Source organism: Thamnophis sirtalis, unplaced genomic scaffold (genome assembly GCF_051295495.1).
Source record: "Thamnophis sirtalis isolate CommonGarterSnake01/CBP01778 unplaced genomic scaffold, rThaSir2_p1.2 scaffold_9, whole genome shotgun sequence".
Taxonomy (NCBI): Eukaryota; Metazoa; Chordata; class Lepidosauria; order Squamata; family Natricidae; genus Thamnophis; species Thamnophis sirtalis.
This window is the reverse complement of record NW_028261389.1, coordinates 34,768,676-34,786,764: the sequence shown is the minus strand read 5'-3', so window position 1 is coordinate 34,786,764 and position 18,089 is coordinate 34,768,676. Positions and strand designations below refer to the sequence as shown.

At 34.7% G+C, this 18,089-nt stretch overlaps 1 protein-coding gene across 1 annotated transcript; it reads left to right on the top strand.

Moving 5' to 3' along the window:
• The first annotated feature begins 590 nt into the window (after window positions 1-590).
• Window positions 591-12,795, top strand: GAS2L3 (growth arrest specific 2 like 3). The gene is made up of 8 exons (XM_087723302.1): window positions 591-618; window positions 979-1,147; window positions 1,707-1,819; window positions 3,454-3,595; window positions 6,856-6,919; window positions 7,329-7,467; window positions 8,671-8,778; window positions 9,343-12,795. The coding sequence occupies exons 1-8, from the start codon at window positions 601-603 to the stop codon at window positions 10,759-10,761; spliced, it is 2,172 nt and encodes a 723-aa protein (XP_087579428.1). The 5' UTR covers window positions 591-600; the 3' UTR covers window positions 10,762-12,795.
• The last annotated feature ends 5,294 nt before the right edge of the window (window positions 12,796-18,089 follow it).

The window sequence follows — 18,089 nt, the reverse complement described above, 5'->3', positions numbered from 1 at the left end:
GAGAAATATCAGGAAGACGTGAGTTTCTTAAGTTCAAGTAATAAATAGTGGCATTTGTTTAGGATCTGTGTTCCCAGCTGGCTAGAAACTGACATTTTTTTAAATGTAGCTTTAAATTTACCACTTTAGCAATATTGGTATGCCAGTAAATTATTTTCTATATGTGATCTGAAGATTAGTTTAAAATGAAATTTACATGGACGTTTTTGTTTTAAATACTGTTATACACTAGGATTTGCATTCCAATACAACTTTTCGCAGTGTAGAATCCCTTATGAATCCCTTGCATTGTCTACCATTTGATTTTTTTATTCATATTTGCCAATATGGTTTAAAGATGTTACCTACTTTTGATATATAAAAACATGGAATGTTATAAGGATCATGGAGATACTGAGCATGAAAGTTGAAAAAAATTATATTCAATTTTGGAAATAAAGTAAACTCCCAATTTTGGATAATTAGTATTGGTTTACTTTTTGTTGATCTGTTGGCTATCTCTTCAGTGTTACAGATAAATGAAGGTGGATAAAATACAATTTGACACTTTTAGCTGAAAGTCTCTTTTTTCCCTCCTATTCCTAGGAACATCTAGTTACCATGCAACATACAGTTCAGGTAGGCAAACGGAAATATTACAGCTATTAAATATTTTCCTACTTTATGATATGTATCTGAAGAACATAACTGACTATAGATTTAATGTTCAACTCTAATGGAACTTTATGCTTGTTTTGTCAAAACATTTGGGTTTTTTTGAATACTGGCATTTTTCCAAGTAATCTAGATGGATTGTACAAGCCAAATTCAGCTTTTAATAGAACTACAGCATTCCGAAATAATAGTGAATAATTTGGGGAACATATATTACATTATTATGAACTTTCCATTTTTTAAAGTCATTGATGATGGATTGCAAATATGATCAGTTATTGCATAGTGCTGAAATTGTGATCAGTCTTGTGCTATGTACCTTAGGTGTGGTTTGGAGATGATTTACCTATCAGTCCACGCAGTCCACTGACTCCAAGACATGGCCCTGGCCTGGCTGATGTTTTACTATATGACCAATGGATATCTGTCCGGCATGAGGCAACTTTGATTCCTATGCAAGAAGATCTGACTATCTGGCTATCTGGCTTATTGGGTTTGTTTGAAGAACCTTGTAATTACTATAGAAAAAGATATAGGGGTAGAGCTAGATTTAGAGTTCATGCTGTTAGAAGTTAAGACCATTAATTTTACCATTTATCCTTTTATAGAAGTCTAGTCATTTGTAAAGAGTATGTAATACTGCTTTATCCTAAACAGTTTTAAAGGGCATGCCTGCTTTTTGAAACATTGACTAGTTGAGGTTCAATATTTTTCCTAATTATTATAGTTAAAACTACAGGCCAACATACAGCTTGAGATATAAATAATTAATTTAAAATACAATAGGATCATATGCTCTAAATATGAGTGACATCTGTGACATTCAGTATCAGTTTGGACGTTGCCTCAATCCCACTGCAGATAAACCACAATAAAAGGGAATGTTACAGAGGCTCTGAGTAGCGAGATGGGCAGCATGTAAATTTAATAATAAACAAACAAACAAACATATTTTCCAGTTGACTTAGGTTGAAGCTATGCTTTAATATATCTGAGTTATCAGTTTGAGTTTTATCTGTTCTGTATTAATGAAAATCATTGCTCTCCTATAGGTATTGAACTTAAACCAGAGCATTTATTGGAAGAACTTGATAACGGGGTATTGCTGTGCATTTTGATTGGAGTCATTCAAAGCATAGTTAAAAGTAACTCAAATGATTTAAAAGTAAGTTCAATTTTTTAAAAAATAGCAATTAACTTTTTTTCAATTAATGAAGTCATGTGAGCAAGATTATCCTATTAAATGTGCTTGTATTTACCTGAAAGGAAGACAATCCTGCATGTAAGTTTTAAAGGAACATTAGCAAAAATATTCTCTACTATGCTTAGCAAATCTAAGATTATTTCCATATTTTAAATATAAATTATTGAGTAGGGAGGAATTTAGTCTTCCTTTCAAATGAATATAGTACATTGCTTTTCTACAAATGAAGATAGTTAAGAATGTGAAACATAAAAATCATATTACTAGACAGTTCAATTTTCCCAAATGTGTGGAGGTAACCAAAATGTTCTTGAATTTAAAAAAGGATGGTGCTGAATATTTCACCCTAATATGAAAGTTACTTTAATTCTAATGTTATCCTATGTTCAAATAATGCATTCAGATAGCAATTCTTGGAATTCAACCTCTGCTTTATGCTACTGTATTCACTCCATACTACAATAAGTACATGTATCTCAACTTCTCATGTGAACTAACTGGGAAATAAAGCAAGAATATTAGAACTCCTACACCTATGTTTTTAGAATTCTGGGACATACTGATCTGGTTCAGTTCTCGTAAGACAATGAGTGGTTAGATATGCTTTGGATTAATATGTTGTGTAAATGTACATATTCCCACTTTAATGAACCACATACATTTTGCCCATGGATAACTTAATGTTACTTAATACATTTTGTGTTCTTCAGAGCACAAGAAATTTACATATAACAGTCAGATGGTTTAGGATGATATTTATTGAGGAAGATTTCTAGTAAGCATGAATTGTGATGTAGGAGCTCTGAAAATAGGAAGTGTTACAGCTGGTACAAATGTTGGCACTTAGGAATTTTAAAGTCAGGGCGTCAGGTGATCTATCATAAAAGGATGCTGAAAGAATGGTTGAATATATACTATGGCTATAGTGAAAAGTTGGAGGAAATGTTACACAAATTACATGCACTTAAAATTACAAACAGGCATAAAATATTATTTGGATAATACATACAGTGGCTTGAGATGGTACAGAATACATGAAAGTTGTGTCTCAGATTAGGTTCTGCAAAAAAGGAAAATAATTTGGAAGATGAAAGTCTGCTGATTAAAATTGTACATGACATGAAATTCATTAGAAAAATGTGAATCATATGTTCAAACTGCTGACAGATTTGTTCTAATTTTAAAATACTGAAGTAGTATTTTAGATATAAATATCCTGGAGGGTTTGTCCTGGATATTCATGTGATACATGTTATTGCCCTTCTTTTGCCAGTAATATATATTTGAAGTGTCTTTCAAGCCGTGTTTTCAGCTAAGTAAATGGGCTATCCACTTTTTTCTGACAACTAACGGTGAAGGCCACAAAGTTTGGTATGTGGCCTTTTTTGCCTTTTAGCTGAGTCCTCAGCAATACTGTTTTAAACAAATTTTCCCATTGCTTATTTATATATAGCTGAGATTAATTTCTTTTGAAATGTAATCTTTTTCGGGGGGGAGGAACCCCCTCCCCACTTTCCTTACTAGTTCAACTCTAGAAAACGCTTTTGTGGATGTTTTGGAATGTTTCCTGTTAAATTTTCTACATTACTTTCCAGAATTTCCCTTTACGAAAAGTCCCCTGTAAAAAAGATGCTCCTTCAGGATCTTTCTTTGCCAGAGATAACACAGCAAACTTTCTGAATTGGTGTAGGTGCATTGGAGTGGATGAGACTTATCTTTTTGAATCCGAAGGCTTAGGTAACTTTTGTTGCTTTTTTGCTTTGTTTTATTGAATTATATTAAACTAACTTCTTATATAGGCTATTATTCACTTCTAAATTTAAAAGACAAGAGGTGTTTATATAAATGAGATCCTTCTGTATTGGAAAAATACCTTTGTATGTTTAATAAACTCTGTTAAAAAGCATGTAGTAATGCAAACACTAAACAGGGCAAAATATTTTTTGGTCTTAAATATTACAACAACTTTTTGTGGGGGGGAGACTTTTTGATAATAGAAGTTACTATAAGAGTTTTAAATTTTAGTTTGACAAGTTTAATAATTGCAACACCTTTCCAATAGAATTGAGAGGTTTTTTTAAAAATGTTGGGATTGTCTGATTTTTGCAACATTAATTTGTATCAGGTTATTCTGATATCTTTGGAAGATGTTGATGTGATAATGGCTTTATTAATGCCATTGAATGGGGAGTTTAATGTTAATAGTTAATAATCTGTTGACAATTAATCTTTTGATTCCACCTGTATTACTTCTTTCTAACTTGTTAGCTATAAAAATACAAACTGTTAACTATACCTAGCGCTGGTACCCTCAGTTTATGACTTATGCTAACTAAATCTGTTGTTGGGTTTGCATGTCAAGGATTGGACTGCCTATCTCTTGTTGTTTCAGGTTGAATCTTGTAACCAGCAGCTGCCAGACCAAATTTTTCCAGATGGGCTTAAATCTTGTAGTGCTCATTAAGAAAAATAGCTTGAAGATGTATTGCTAATTAGGTTTTTAGCATTGTCCCTTTTAAAAATAGATAGACATAGCTGTAAGTCCTAGGCCCATATAAAATCACTGCTTAAATTGTTTGGTATTATATATCCTTCTTGAGGAGTATTCTTTGTATATTTGCTTTGCATGGTGTGGGCGTGTTTAAATTTAAAAAAATATTATTCAGAATTGTTAAAGGTATGGCAATGTTCAGTTTGTAAACAGTTTTTCAATGTAATTAGTGGGACAGGGTTTATAAGACAATGTCATCCAAGAATGATAGGATTCATATATCTCCTACACAGCATATTTTAATCTACATTGTTATTTTTTTATAAAGGAACAAGGGTGTAGGTTCACCAAGTCTGTATTATATTGCAGTTTTAAGGACATAATTCACAATACTTTGAAAGTGGTTACTGATTACAGTAGCTGGTTTTGTGGCATGAACATATGCTTTGTATGTTCTTGGCAAAGCTCTGCAAGGACCCTTTTGTAAGCTTGTGGGGGTGAAATAAAGAGTGGGTTTGTGCCTAGGCAATATTCATGTAGGGGGCATATGGGTCTCAAAAGAGTTTCACTGCATTCATTCATCGTTACAAGTGCCATTGAATTTTTAGAAAGAGGCTAAGCTCACTTTGCAGTTGTAAACCTGCCATACGGGACTTGTACAAAACATTGAGCTGGGTGAGATGTGCAGGGGCTAGACCATATTAGTATGACACAGGTTGTCCAAACTGTCTCACAGTAATCAAGAGTGGAACATTCAAGGAGCAAGTCTGTTTAAGTTCTGATTAATCAGATTTATTTTTAAAAAAATACAAGAATTGATAGTTCTGCTTTCAAAACTAAACTGTCCAAACTTGCTTCATTGCTCCTGCCCTTTTGGTAAAAGGAAAAGAAAACTTGATTCTTCTGGGGGGAAAAAACCCTCACACCTGATTCTCAGTGTGACCATCCATGTCCATATTTTATGCAGTTTATTTCTTAGATAAAACTGGTGATTGATCCAGCCATTATAATGCCATACATATAATGCCAAGTGTGTAGCTCAAACTGAAGGACTCAAGCATTCCTTTGCTTATATTGCCCAGATTATGCTGCCTTCTGTTTTACATGTTTAGAATTCTATACTGTCTACACTAAATATCTATGAAAATTATGGACAAAATACATCCATTCTATTATACATCCTGAATGCATTTTCCTTGTAGCTGAAAATTTTTGAAAGAAGAGATCACATAGGATAAAGCAGGATTTCTCAAAGTGAGGGTTGGGAATTCCTAGAGGGTTTCAGATAAATGGAAAAGTCAGAACACATTTGGTACTCACTTTTCTGCTCTGCCTCCGAAGGTGACAGTTTGGGAAAGGACTTATTTTATTGAAGAACTTAATACTAAGAATTTATGTCCCCACCCACCTTTCCAAAAGTCTAGTTAAGGAGGGAATTTGGAGAGCCTACCTCTTCCTCCATGGAAAACTTCAATTGGCAAGGCTTCTTACAGTAAGCTGGTGGCCCTGGCAATTACACTGGTTCCACTGTGCCAATACCCATGGTTTCTGTTCTAAGCATTCCTCCCAACCCCAGTAGAAAATTGTAAATGTAAAAAATGGCCCTTGTTCATTGGATGTCTTCTTTAACAGAGGTTTCTTTAACAGAGGGTTGTTACCAAGGCTAACTAACCCTGCTGGCTTATGTTTCAGAATGCCGTGGGAAGTTTTTTTCAGATGTCTAAGATTCTGTTCCTTCTGATTGCTGGGAGATTTTGCTACAGAGATATGAAATGGACACAGGTCACTTGGGCAAAACTAAGAGAGGCATACTTAGTTTAACTTTGTGGACAGTTTGCCCAGGGACAGAGGGAAGGAAAACCCTTAGAGTACGGTCTTATGGTTTGCCCAAGCAAATCCCAAAGGGAGTGCTAATAGGGCTCCAGCACAAACCTCAGGCCATGCATACTCAAAATTGGGTCGCTGTTAGTATTGGGAGCTAGGAAACATGCCTTTTCCATGGCAGCCCCTGCCCTATGGAATATTTTGCCCCCTGAGGTTTGGCAGGCCTCCATCCTACTAGTCTTCCATAAAACTTGGAATGCCTCGCCCTTTCCCCCAAGCGCTGGAATAAGATTGGATGATTGCACATTAGAAGTTTGACTTGGCATTAGGTTTTTTAAAAATGTTTTAATGTGTTTGCTTTTATAGTTTTATAGTTTTTTATATGTTGTTTCGATCTTTGATTGGGAGCCTCCCAGAGTTGTTTAGAAGATGAAGTTATATAAATGCTTTAAATAAATAAATGTACTGGTAGATTTCCAAATCAATAATAGCTAAAGAAAGGTCTGGATGCCAAGCAAGAGTACACCAGGGAGTAGATTAGAAAAGAACTTGCTGATACAGACTTACATGTTTACATATAAGTTACATGTGTTCCAAATTTTGATCCAGGCCATTGAATGTAGGCAAGTTAGGTTTCACTGAATTAATTTTTTTACCTTACTTGCACTAATTTTTTTTACAGTGCTGCATAAAGACCCAAGACAAGTATACCTTTGCTTACTGGAAATTGGTCGCATTGTATCAAGGTATGTATTCATTGCTTTCTCCAAGTAGATGCTTTGAATGCACTGAGGTTCTTAGAGTTTTTACAACAGAAATTGGCTGTTTTCACATGGTACTACAAACTAACCTAGTTAGTTTGATTAGTTTATGGTTTTGTATTCATGTTCTGAAAATTGGATTAACTGATAAACCTCATTTAAGTTAAGAATAGCTGTGTTATGAAAATATAGCCATTTTGGTATAAGCCTATATTCCCTAGCAAAGTACCAGGTGTCATAAGATATTTTGCACTTTCCACCTACAGTTGAAAAAGAAAGTCTTTTATTCCTATGTTCTACCCTTATACCCAAAAGTACTCTCACCCTATGGTTATTGTCTTAGAATTTTGCTAAAATTCTAAAAATAGTATTTTATACATTTTTCTTTTTATAGTCATGGAGTTGAACCACCAGTATTAGTAAAGTTAGAGAAGGAAATTGAATTGGAAGAAACTTTGTTGATGTCCTCTGATAGTGTAGCCCCTATAGTTTCTTACAAATCGTGCTGTCAGGATGGAGAATTACATGAAGCGGTAAGTAGCATACATATTTCTGCCTATGAAGCTATAATCTAAATCTTTCTGGAATCTGTAACCCGAAGAACCACAGTGGTGAACTATGTAAACTTTCTAGATATTTTGAATGACTAGATCATGCTATGGTCCAAGTTTCCTTGGTTTGGAATAACATATTATGCAAGCCAAGTCACTGTGGTTTATTAACTGTAATTAAAGTTTAGCATTTGGACAAAACCAGCAAAATTTGTTTTATCTTACAAATCATAGTCAGGTAAACCATGTTCAGTATAAAATGTGAACCTAACCCAAGCATCTACAAATCTCATTCCAATCAAAAATCTAACTATTAATGAGCTGTGGTGGCTCACTGGTTAGAATGCAGTACTTCAGGCTAACTCACTGCTCACTCCAGGAGTCCAATTCTGAGTGGCTCAAGGTTGACTCAGCTTCCATCCTTCTGAGATTGGTAAAATGAGGACACAGATTGTTAGGGGCAATATGCTGACTCTGTAAACTGCTTAGAAAGCACTATGAAGTGGTATATAAGTCTAAGTGCTATTGCTATAATATTTGTCAAGATTACAATAAAGCAAATTAGTTGATTTTTTTTTTTTTTGGCACTACATCTGATCCACCAATTACTAGTTTGTGGCTTTATAAACTGTGAAGTAGCATGAAAGATGAAAACATTTTGTTGTCGGACTTATCACAGGAGAGAGACGTGGAAGTGACAGAATTTGAGAGCAGCTAATAAAACAATAAAAAGAACATAAAAAAGCCACTTTAAGATCCAGCAGAGGGTTAAATTGAATCAGCATTCAACAGTAGATTAACATTTAAAAGTAGATATTAAAAAAAATCAAAATGTGCAATTAAAATCCCGGTGTTTTTAAAAAGCAGACAGTGGACAGAAAAATGATGGAGACTCAGCTCTCTGACCACTCCCACATAGAATTGTTACCTTCTAGGTCCTCTTTTCAGGTAGGTTCATGGTCATACAAGAGTCATTTTGAGTCATTCCTAGCAGCTCCCGTTCATAACTGGGCTGCATGCTACAAAAGAGCAAGCTTTGACAGTGAAACCAGCTGTGTCTCATCGAGACAAAAATTTCTGCTGGCTCAGAACTTCATCTTGGGGGCAGGTTCAAAAACTAATTCATGTTTAGTGTTGTTTTCAATATATATTATATGAAGATAACAAAATCTTTGTACAATATAGGTTAAGCATATTGCTGAAGATCCTCCTTGTAGCTGCTCTCATAGATTTTCAATTGAGTATTTGTCTGAAGGGCGCTATAGATTGGGAGACAAAATACTGTTCATTCGAGTAAGTACAAGTTTTCAGTTATTTTGCTCAGTCACTTAAGTATCAATCTTAATTGGGTGGGAAATTATTTCTTTTCAAGATATGAAATATAATTTAATTGCCACTACCTTACCTTAATGATATCATCTGCTTAGTTTCATTGCATATCTGAAAATGTCCCACTGTTACTGATGCTTAGGAATACTTCAGCAATCATTCTGTTTCTTTGCTGCCATAATACTGGACAGCTTGTACTCCTCTGCATCTCTTGGTTGCACTTGTTTTTTAGAGTGTGTGTATGTACTATACTTCTATTGCTCTCTAGGGCAGTGTTTCTCAACCTTGGCCACTTGAAGATGTCTGGACTTCAACTCCCAGAATTCCCCAGCCAGCGAATGCTGGCTGGGGAATTCTGGGAGTTGAAGTCCAGACATCTTCAAGTGGTCAAGGTTGAGAAACACTGCTCTAGGGATTGGTGGCAAATGGGAAAACTGAATGTTAAAGCCATTGTAATATTTCATACAATACCTATGTTGCTTAAGTGCAATCAGTTATAATCAAACTATTTTTTAAATCTTTTATTAGATGTTACATGGCAAACATGTAATGGTACGTGTTGGTGGAGGCTGGGATACTCTTCAAGGTTTTCTTCTCAAGTATGATCCTTGCCGAATGCTTCAGTTTGCAACGTTGGAACAAAAGATTTTGTCATTTCAAAAAGGTGCATCTGGTGATATGGTTTCCGATTCGTCTGCTAAACCTCCACAGCCTCCACCCATGAATCCCATATCTGCCATTGATGCATACCATAAACAGAGTTCAAAGCCTTCTACTATGGTTTCCGTTTCAAAAAACCCTCATGTAGGTAATAGGAAACAGGCAGCATGTAAGTCATCCCAACCAACAGTTCTTTCTTCTTCAGAAGCAGCAAAGCATTCCTTACCCACAGACCAGTTGACACGAAACCAGCCCAAATTAAAAGATTCATCAGTAAATAACCTTCAGCCATTTCCCAAAGCATCAAAACCGGTTTTTAAAAAGCCAGCACCCCCTTCTCATAACCCTACATCTGTTTCAAAATATAGACAAGCTATAAATAAGTGCTCATCATCGGCTCAGGGGAGGGCTGCTTTAACACCATCAGCATCTCTTCAGAAATGCACTGCATCATCTACCAAGCCTGCATGTTCCCAAAACTCTCCAACTGTACAACATTCTGCTCTAGGTTGTTCAAACAATAAACTTTGCAGGTTGCCTGAAACGGCTACAAGGGTAGGCTGTTTAGAAGGACATCATTCTCCTGATAGTGCAGCTGGGCTCAAAAATGTAGCCAAATGCAAGCCTCTTTCAAAAACCTCAGCAAAATCAGCAAAGACCATTAACAGAAATTTACATGTGTCTAAGCCGTCTTGCCCTCCAACATCTACAATGCCTACAAAAATAATTTCCAAAAATAGTAGTCAAACATTACCCACACAGTTTTACTCACACGGAGAAAAATTGGAAACTAAGCAAACCAAACAGAAAACTGCTCTTAGCCCCAAACAACTGAGTTCTAATTCCTCTCTTACGAATGATAAAACAACTGAGCAGACATCTACGCTAGATGTAAAGAGTAAAAATCCATTTTCATCTGTTAATAATTATGCTTCATCCAAGAGGAGGCCAGTTCAAAATAGTAGGATGAAAATACAGGGAACAGCTGATGCAACAACACATTCTGATCGTATGCCGTTATCTATTATGCGTCTTCCTCAAACATCGACCATAAATGGGGCAAGGAAAAAGACAGTAAAGGCTAATGTCAAAAGTCAAGCACAGGTCAAAGTCTCCCAAAAGAATGATAAAGAACTTGATTCAACCACTAAGGAACCTGTTTTAAAAGGAAAAGCTACAACTGTTCTACCCAAAGGGACACAGCTTAGGTTAAAGGATTCCACAGTAAAGTCAAAACAGGATGATAATTACTTTGTTGTGACTGGGAATAAGAAACTCAGAAAGTAAAGTACCCAGAATTATAATTGATTATTGCAACATGTTTTTACTAATAGCCACTTTATACTTGGGACCTTAACATTAAATAACAATACAATAATTTGAATGCTAACTGCCTTGGAACAGAAGAGTTTAAAATGTTTGCTAGTCCCCACAAGTGCAATAGTTGACTGATTACAAATAGGCACTTTATCACAATCTGAATTATAAATACTTCGGTAATCTATTTCTCACATTGATAGTAAGATGATAAAGATGCTCCCAATAGGTCATTTATTGCTCAGGTTCATGTGGCAAATATTTCTTAATGAATTGTAAAATGGTGTTTACCATCTCCAAGGAAAAATACAGCATAGCAAATTGGCTGCAATTTGCAAAATATACATCTTCCAGGAAAAAAAAAAGATATCTTCTGATAATATAGTCATTTGTTGAATCTCGTGAATATTTGTTTTTGGTAAGGGCTTTGGTCAAACATGAGCATGAGAATTGGTATTTACTACTGTTGTGTGTGCATACTACTAAGTAGAAATGCAGCTGTCAAATAGCCTTGAGTTAAGAATAACTCCAAATAAATATCTATAATGCTAAATTTTATTTAAACTTTCAATGCACAGGGACCACTAAGAACATTTTACAGGAGTTCTTGGCTTTAGAGACAATAATTTTAGTGCCTTCACAGGTTATGTGCTTTGTTCGCTGTATTACAGGAAAGACTGAAAAGTGGCTCAAATGTGTATTCTAATTATTATGGATTGTGTTTATGGATTACTGTTATCAGATGGACTTATATGAACAAAATTATGCATTCAATTACAATTTAATGATGATACTGGCACTGTGTAACCTTTTCATGTTTGCTTTTCTGAAATGACTAAAATGTATGCTAGCACAGTGCTTCACTCTTAAAATGTGACAGACAATCTTTCTATAAAAGAACATCCAATATATTTCTAGGAAATTACTTGTGTTTACAAAGTGAGAGAATAGCTTCAAAAATGGGTTATATTCATAAGCACAACTGAAAACCTTTCAAATAAGCTGCCTTTGGAATTTTTATATTTATGTTTCACACTATTTCATTTTTAGCTGTAGAATATATTCCTTATTGCATTAATCATTTTACTTACAACATAAACAACTAACATTGAAGGAAAAATACTTTTTTAGTTTTAGGTTTGCATTCAGTAGTGTGTATTCTCTGGCAGGTATATACTATGTATGTGTATACTGCTGTTAAGTACAGTTGCACTTGTCATAGGGTTTTGAAGCAAGTTTTAAAACAAATTTGTGTTGCCCTCCCCTAGGAAGTAAGACAAACTTCTTAATTTCACTATTTGTTAAAATGCTACTTGGCTCAGTGCTGGTAGTTGAAACTCAAGTTAAAATTAATTGTTATTGTATGAAAATGTTTTCCTCCCTGTGCCTCCACAAAAAATTGTGAATTGTTTGTGGCCAGAGTTGAAAAAATTACTTAAGCAAACATCCTGGTTCTGCTCTAGTTGCATTTTCAAAATACATTATGTCTGGTTCCTTGAGGTTCATGTGGATAAGAGTTACATTCTTTATTATATATTCTTATTTTAGAGAAAAATATGCAGCCAGATATTCTTAGGCAATGAAAATTTATATCTATATTTCCAGGCTTGTTATACACACAGATATCCTTAGCTGAATCAGACTACCCTGAAATTGTATTCTTATAGATACTTACCTGAAAACAACCATATTAAATAATGGCATTTCAATGCCCTTGCTGCATATGTCTTTTGGATATAGGATAGCGCTAGATGCAAAAGTAATTTGTATCTAATACAAGGATTTCTAAATATTCATTTTTGCACTTACAGTAACTTCAACAATGTATAGATTTGGGGGGAAATGTCTCAAATTGTTATAACAAGAAAAGTATATCAATACATTTTTGCTTTCAGTTAAGGTTTACGTTTGAACAATTTCAAAACTGATTACAGTTGGTCCCTCTATTTATTCTTAAAACAGTAGACACTATCCTGATTTCTTTCTCTGCCTACCCAATGCTAAGTAAAAAAAAAATCCTAGATATGGGATTGTAGAATTGTTGTAGTTACTAAGTAAGCATTGAAAAGCTATAGCAAAATTAAGTGACACAGCTATATGTCTTCAATTGGAAACGGAACATTTAATTTTAGAAACCATGCATGTTTCCATGGAGGTGTAGCAGAAAGTACAGGTGGACTTGACAACTACAATTGGGACCAGAACTTCCACCATGATGTAGTTAAGTCATAACATGACCGTAATCAACTTTACAATCTTTTTTGCCATGGTTGTTAAGCAAATTTAACTTTCTTCACCAACTTGCAAATGGTGATCGCATTACCTTGGGATACTGAAATTCCATATTGGTTGCCAAGTGCCCAAATCATGATCATGTGACTGCAGGGACTGTGACAGTCTCATAAGTATGAGGACTGGTTGTAAGTCACTTTTTTCAGTACTGTAATAATTTCAAATGATTGCTAAACAAATGGTCATAAGTCAAGGACTACATGTAATTCAAGGTTAAAGTTCGTACTAAAGAATTCAGAAAACAACCAAAACATTCTGCATTCATGATAAAAGCTACTGCCATAATAAAGGAATAAATTGTTTATGACGTTAAAAACACATTACCTTTTCTAATTAAAATATATATTTGATTTAACTGCATGTTTACCTTTTTTGAATTCTAAGAACATGGTATCACCAAACTCATTCACATGACATTCATTTGGCTACAATCAATACATGAAACTTTTAGCTAAATGGGATCTCTCTAGTCCTAGCAGAACAATAATCATTACAATATAATGGGGTGTGATTGGGTTATGACCCTCTGCATATAAAGTTTGTGAAGCTGAGTGGGGAATGAGATCCTCCTGCTGCATTGACCTTGTATTTTATAGCAGAACAGGAAAATAATTACTGAGAATTTGATTAAATATCTGTCCAGAGTAGAAAATCCAAAGGGATCTCTTACTACTGGATTATTTACACTGGCGTTCTTCAGCCAGAGTTAGCACCCAGAAAAATCAAGCCGAGATGCTGGAATTGTAGACATTGAATGTTGCAGAATATACAAAATGGATGGAGTTCAAAAGCTACATTCAGTCAGGGAAAAAGAAGAAAAAACATGCAAACACTCTGCAAGTGATGGAGCAAGAAATATCCTGACTGCCCCATCCTCATCTGATCCTAGTCTACAGATATTTTATGGTAAATTAATGAAATAAAAATATAAATTCAGTAGAATCAGCTTCAAACTTAAATCATAATTTCTAAGAATATCTTTTACATAATTATAAAATGTGCTGTAAAGAGAACAATTGTAACAATATTTATTACCCCAGCAACCACCTTGCCCCACATGCATAATCAATGAATTGCTACAAATAACAGTAGCACTTACACTTACATACTGCATCATGGTGCTTTACAGCTCTCTCTTTACAACGTCAGCATATTGCCCTCAACTATTTGGGTCCTCATTTTACCGACCTCAGAAAGATGGAAGGCTGAGTAAACCATGAGCTGGTGAGAATCGAACTGCCAGCAGTCAGCAGAATTAGTCTGCAATACTGCATTCTAACCACTGCCACCACGGCTCAAATGGTTAGCAAGTTATCCTTCCTTTGTTGTGTTACAGCTAAACAAGTTGAAACTTCTCTGCTACCAATGAGTTCCATGTCCAAAATATGAAGGGAAATAAAGAGGTCCAAATGTTTACATAAGATTTATACGCATGTGCACACAGCCATTGAGCGTGGTATAGTAATTAAGGAGTTGAACAGGAAAATCCAAGTCCTAGTCTACCTTCAAGTATGGAAGAGTTTCTGGTCAAAAGCTATCTTGCCAAAAGCTATCTCATGCCCAAGGAGGGACTAGAATTCATATTTATGTGATGTCTAGCCTAGCACCTTACCCATTACATCAAAGTCCACTGTGATTACCTTAATATTTTTAGAATTTCTTATTATGCAACCAAGTTATTTTAAAGGCAAAATAGAAGAAAAGAACAGGGCATCTTAGGGCATAATTCTATCAGTTTAACAAAGAAGAGTGCATATGGTTAATAGCCACTCTTTGAGATTGCATACATTTTATCAATCTTAAATATAAAACTTTGAAGCAATTTCTACCATGTTAACATAGACTTCCTACATTTCCAAGAAAACATCAAATTATTATAGCTCTGGATCTTGCCTATTTTGTGCTATTGTCTGATATTGTTAGAAATTTGACAGCCCTGTATAAATCTATTGTAGGTTGAAGGCACTGTCATTAGAACATTGTGCTATATTTAGAATATCTGTGATAGCTCATTAAAATTTGAAAGTCAGGGACTTACTGAAAAAGGTTTACCATGCAATTCTAGCAAGGTATGAAAGACAAAAGTCCTATATACTTTTAAACAAATCCAATGGAAACTATTCACCAGTTTTATAGGTTTATTTGTAATAACAGATTTTTTAAAGTGAATTTAGTCCTGAATAAGTCCTGATATCTATATGGTAAAACTGTTTAGTGCAAAAGAAAATCTTAACTAATCTTTTGTTTAATTAGTGTTTTGAATAAAATTCAAAAAAAATTAATGACGCATTCCACTGTGTACCCTAAATAGATGGCACAATATTATTTTACTAATTTGTTTTAAACCTGAAAACTGATAATAGAATTTATTCCCTTTCCACAATATTGTTGCTTTGTGTAAAGAATGAAAATATATGTATACCAAACATCTATATCGATTTGGCAATGGATCTGAACAATCCTAATTGTTTTACTTTCTTTTTTGCATAGTTCAATCTCACATCAATGTTCTGGTAGAATAGATGTACTCCAGATAACAATGCTATCTAGCTGATCCCCCAAAACGTGCCTTCTCTTTATGATACCTGTCATGTGAATTGGCCTTCACCCTGAAATATGAGTGGCCCCTACTCTATAGGCCTTATGCAAGGCTATGAAGACCTGGCTTTTCAACCAGACATTGATGATGGGATGTTAGTTGTGTCTAGGGAGTTTCTAACAGTTTATGTTTTTACTGAGCCTTCTTGATGTGATATCATCTGCCATATTGGGACTTTCCCCCCCATCGCTAAACCAGGTTTGGGCGCAGTCAACACGTGATGCATCCGGCCCATGGGCTATGAGTTTAACAGTCCTGATATAGCAGAATTCTTCTTCCCTCAGATTACTTAGCATTTTCCCCATGATTAGAGTATACATGACCTCAAGTGCTTCAGCTGTAGTTACGTACAGAACTTTAATGGTTGTCTGTATCTGTATTCTCAAACGCTTTTCTTGGTGTCACTCAGCTTAGCTCACCCTGGGACTCATCCAGCTGTTCTTTATTTCACAAGCCTTTTGTAACCTTTTGCAAATTCTTTAGCTCACAGACCACATGCCATTTTCTTAAAGGCCTCAGTATTCAATTATGTGTTATCGCTTTCTGGGCAGCTTGAACTTATCCTATTTTCGGTCTTCAGCTGGCCCCATTTTTTCCATACTGTTCAGTACAATTCAGTTTACTTGCAGCTTTGACTTCACTTATCACTGTTCCCCCTCATGCAAAATTTTCCTATTCATTCCCCATTCATGCTCTAAAATGTTTATATTTTCAGCTATCAGTGAATATAGAAGTTACAGTAATAATATAAATGAATAATTGTGATTACAAAAATTAGAAAAAAAAACAAAGTAGAAATGTAAATCTAGAGAACATGTCCCATCTAGTGGTGACCATGCATTAATGTACCTTTATTTACATAATTCTAAGAAACCCTCTGTGAAGAAACAAGGCTGTGCTTTGCGCTAAGAGACATTTATTTAACTATGGTTTTATTGAAGAAGCCTAATTGATCCAGTTGGCCCAGAATACACATTATGGCACTGATGGAACAGGACATCAGACAGTAGTTTTACCCTCTGTTCAGTACAAGTTTTCTTTACAGGAGTTCTATCTCCTGAGCTGCATCTATAGCCATGAAAAATATGAATCAGAGCTATAAAGATCCCAAGTCACAGCTTACTGTATTCTTATTGCAACATAACACATCCCAAATTCTTGCATCTGATTTGTATTATATTGGGTTCCAATATATGGATAGAAATCAGGTTTCTACAATAGGCTTTAATTAGTTAATAACTTCATAAGCTGCACTGCTTAGAAGTGAGTTTACAGGCAAAAGGTGTGTGTATGTATGTGTGTGTGTGTGTGTGTGTGTGTGTGTATGTATGTATGTATGTATGTATGTATGTATATTGTATACAGTTTCCACTAAATTTACTACTAAAGTTAAGACTAAAAAAAATAATCTCCAAGCCCTTTTTCAGACTACCATCTTGATGGAAAATGTTTTCTTAGAGATGCAAAAGTGTGCTTTAAAAAAATCCTTTAGTTAGCTTAAAACAGATATTGCCCATAGAAAGATCCTGGCACCCTTCACTCATCCCTACTCTGTGATGCTTGCTTTAGGTCCACTGAGATTATATGCTTCTATCTGCTCAGTGCACTAAATTTTAATTTATCATTTGAACATACCTATGTTCTGATCTTACAATTTGAAAGATTTTTCTTGAAGTGACAGAAATATTTTCATACCTCCTTCATTCCTACACAGCCCATGATAAAACTGCTTAAACATTCAGATACTACCTAAATAATAACGGTAACATTGCAAAACTAGTAATGGACTCTGCTGTCATCTGTTTCTCTTTCTTGCTCACTAAATATCCAACTTGTTTACTTTATGTGCTTGAAAAGTTTTTTTTAAGTAAAATGACAGCTTCTTGATAGTCTGGGGACCTCTAGTGGACAACACGAGTTATGAAACAATTGGGAAGAATTCTAGAAGTCATATTTAGCATGCTTACTTTTTTTTAAAACAGAAGTTGCATATTGTTGGCCATGTGAAGCAAAGCATTTTACTAAGAAGTCTATCTTCACCTGCAACTCTTACTTCTACTGTTACAATTATTATTCATAATAATAAAAAGAATACATAGAAAGAAACACCCTGACATTGCTTAGTAAGAACAAGTTGTAGTTCATGAGCCACTCTTTAGGCTGTCTTCTCTTATCCCTATTTAAAAGTATGTGTAGAAAAAGTTACATTTTCTTTTCTTTTTTGTAAAAAGTTTTTTATTTTTGCTTTCAAATTCATTCCTAAATATACATTCTTATAATTGCTATTTAATATTTGTCAATTCATATCATTTTTTCCGCCTGTATATTTACATTTTCATATTTTTTTTATTTCCCCTCCCCATTTAATCATGTGTCATCTAAGATATTTATTTCATGTTTTGTTCCT

Excerpts from the sequence above, each read along its gene's own strand:
- GAS2L3 (XM_087723302.1), top strand. Across the intron at positions 1,148-1,706 it reads CTGGCTATCTGGCTTATTGG|GTATTGAACTTAAACCAGAG; the intron begins GTTTGTTTGAAG and ends GCTCTCCTATAG. Across the intron at positions 7,468-8,670 it reads ATGGAGAATTACATGAAGCG|GTTAAGCATATTGCTGAAGA; the intron begins GTAAGTAGCATA and ends TGTACAATATAG.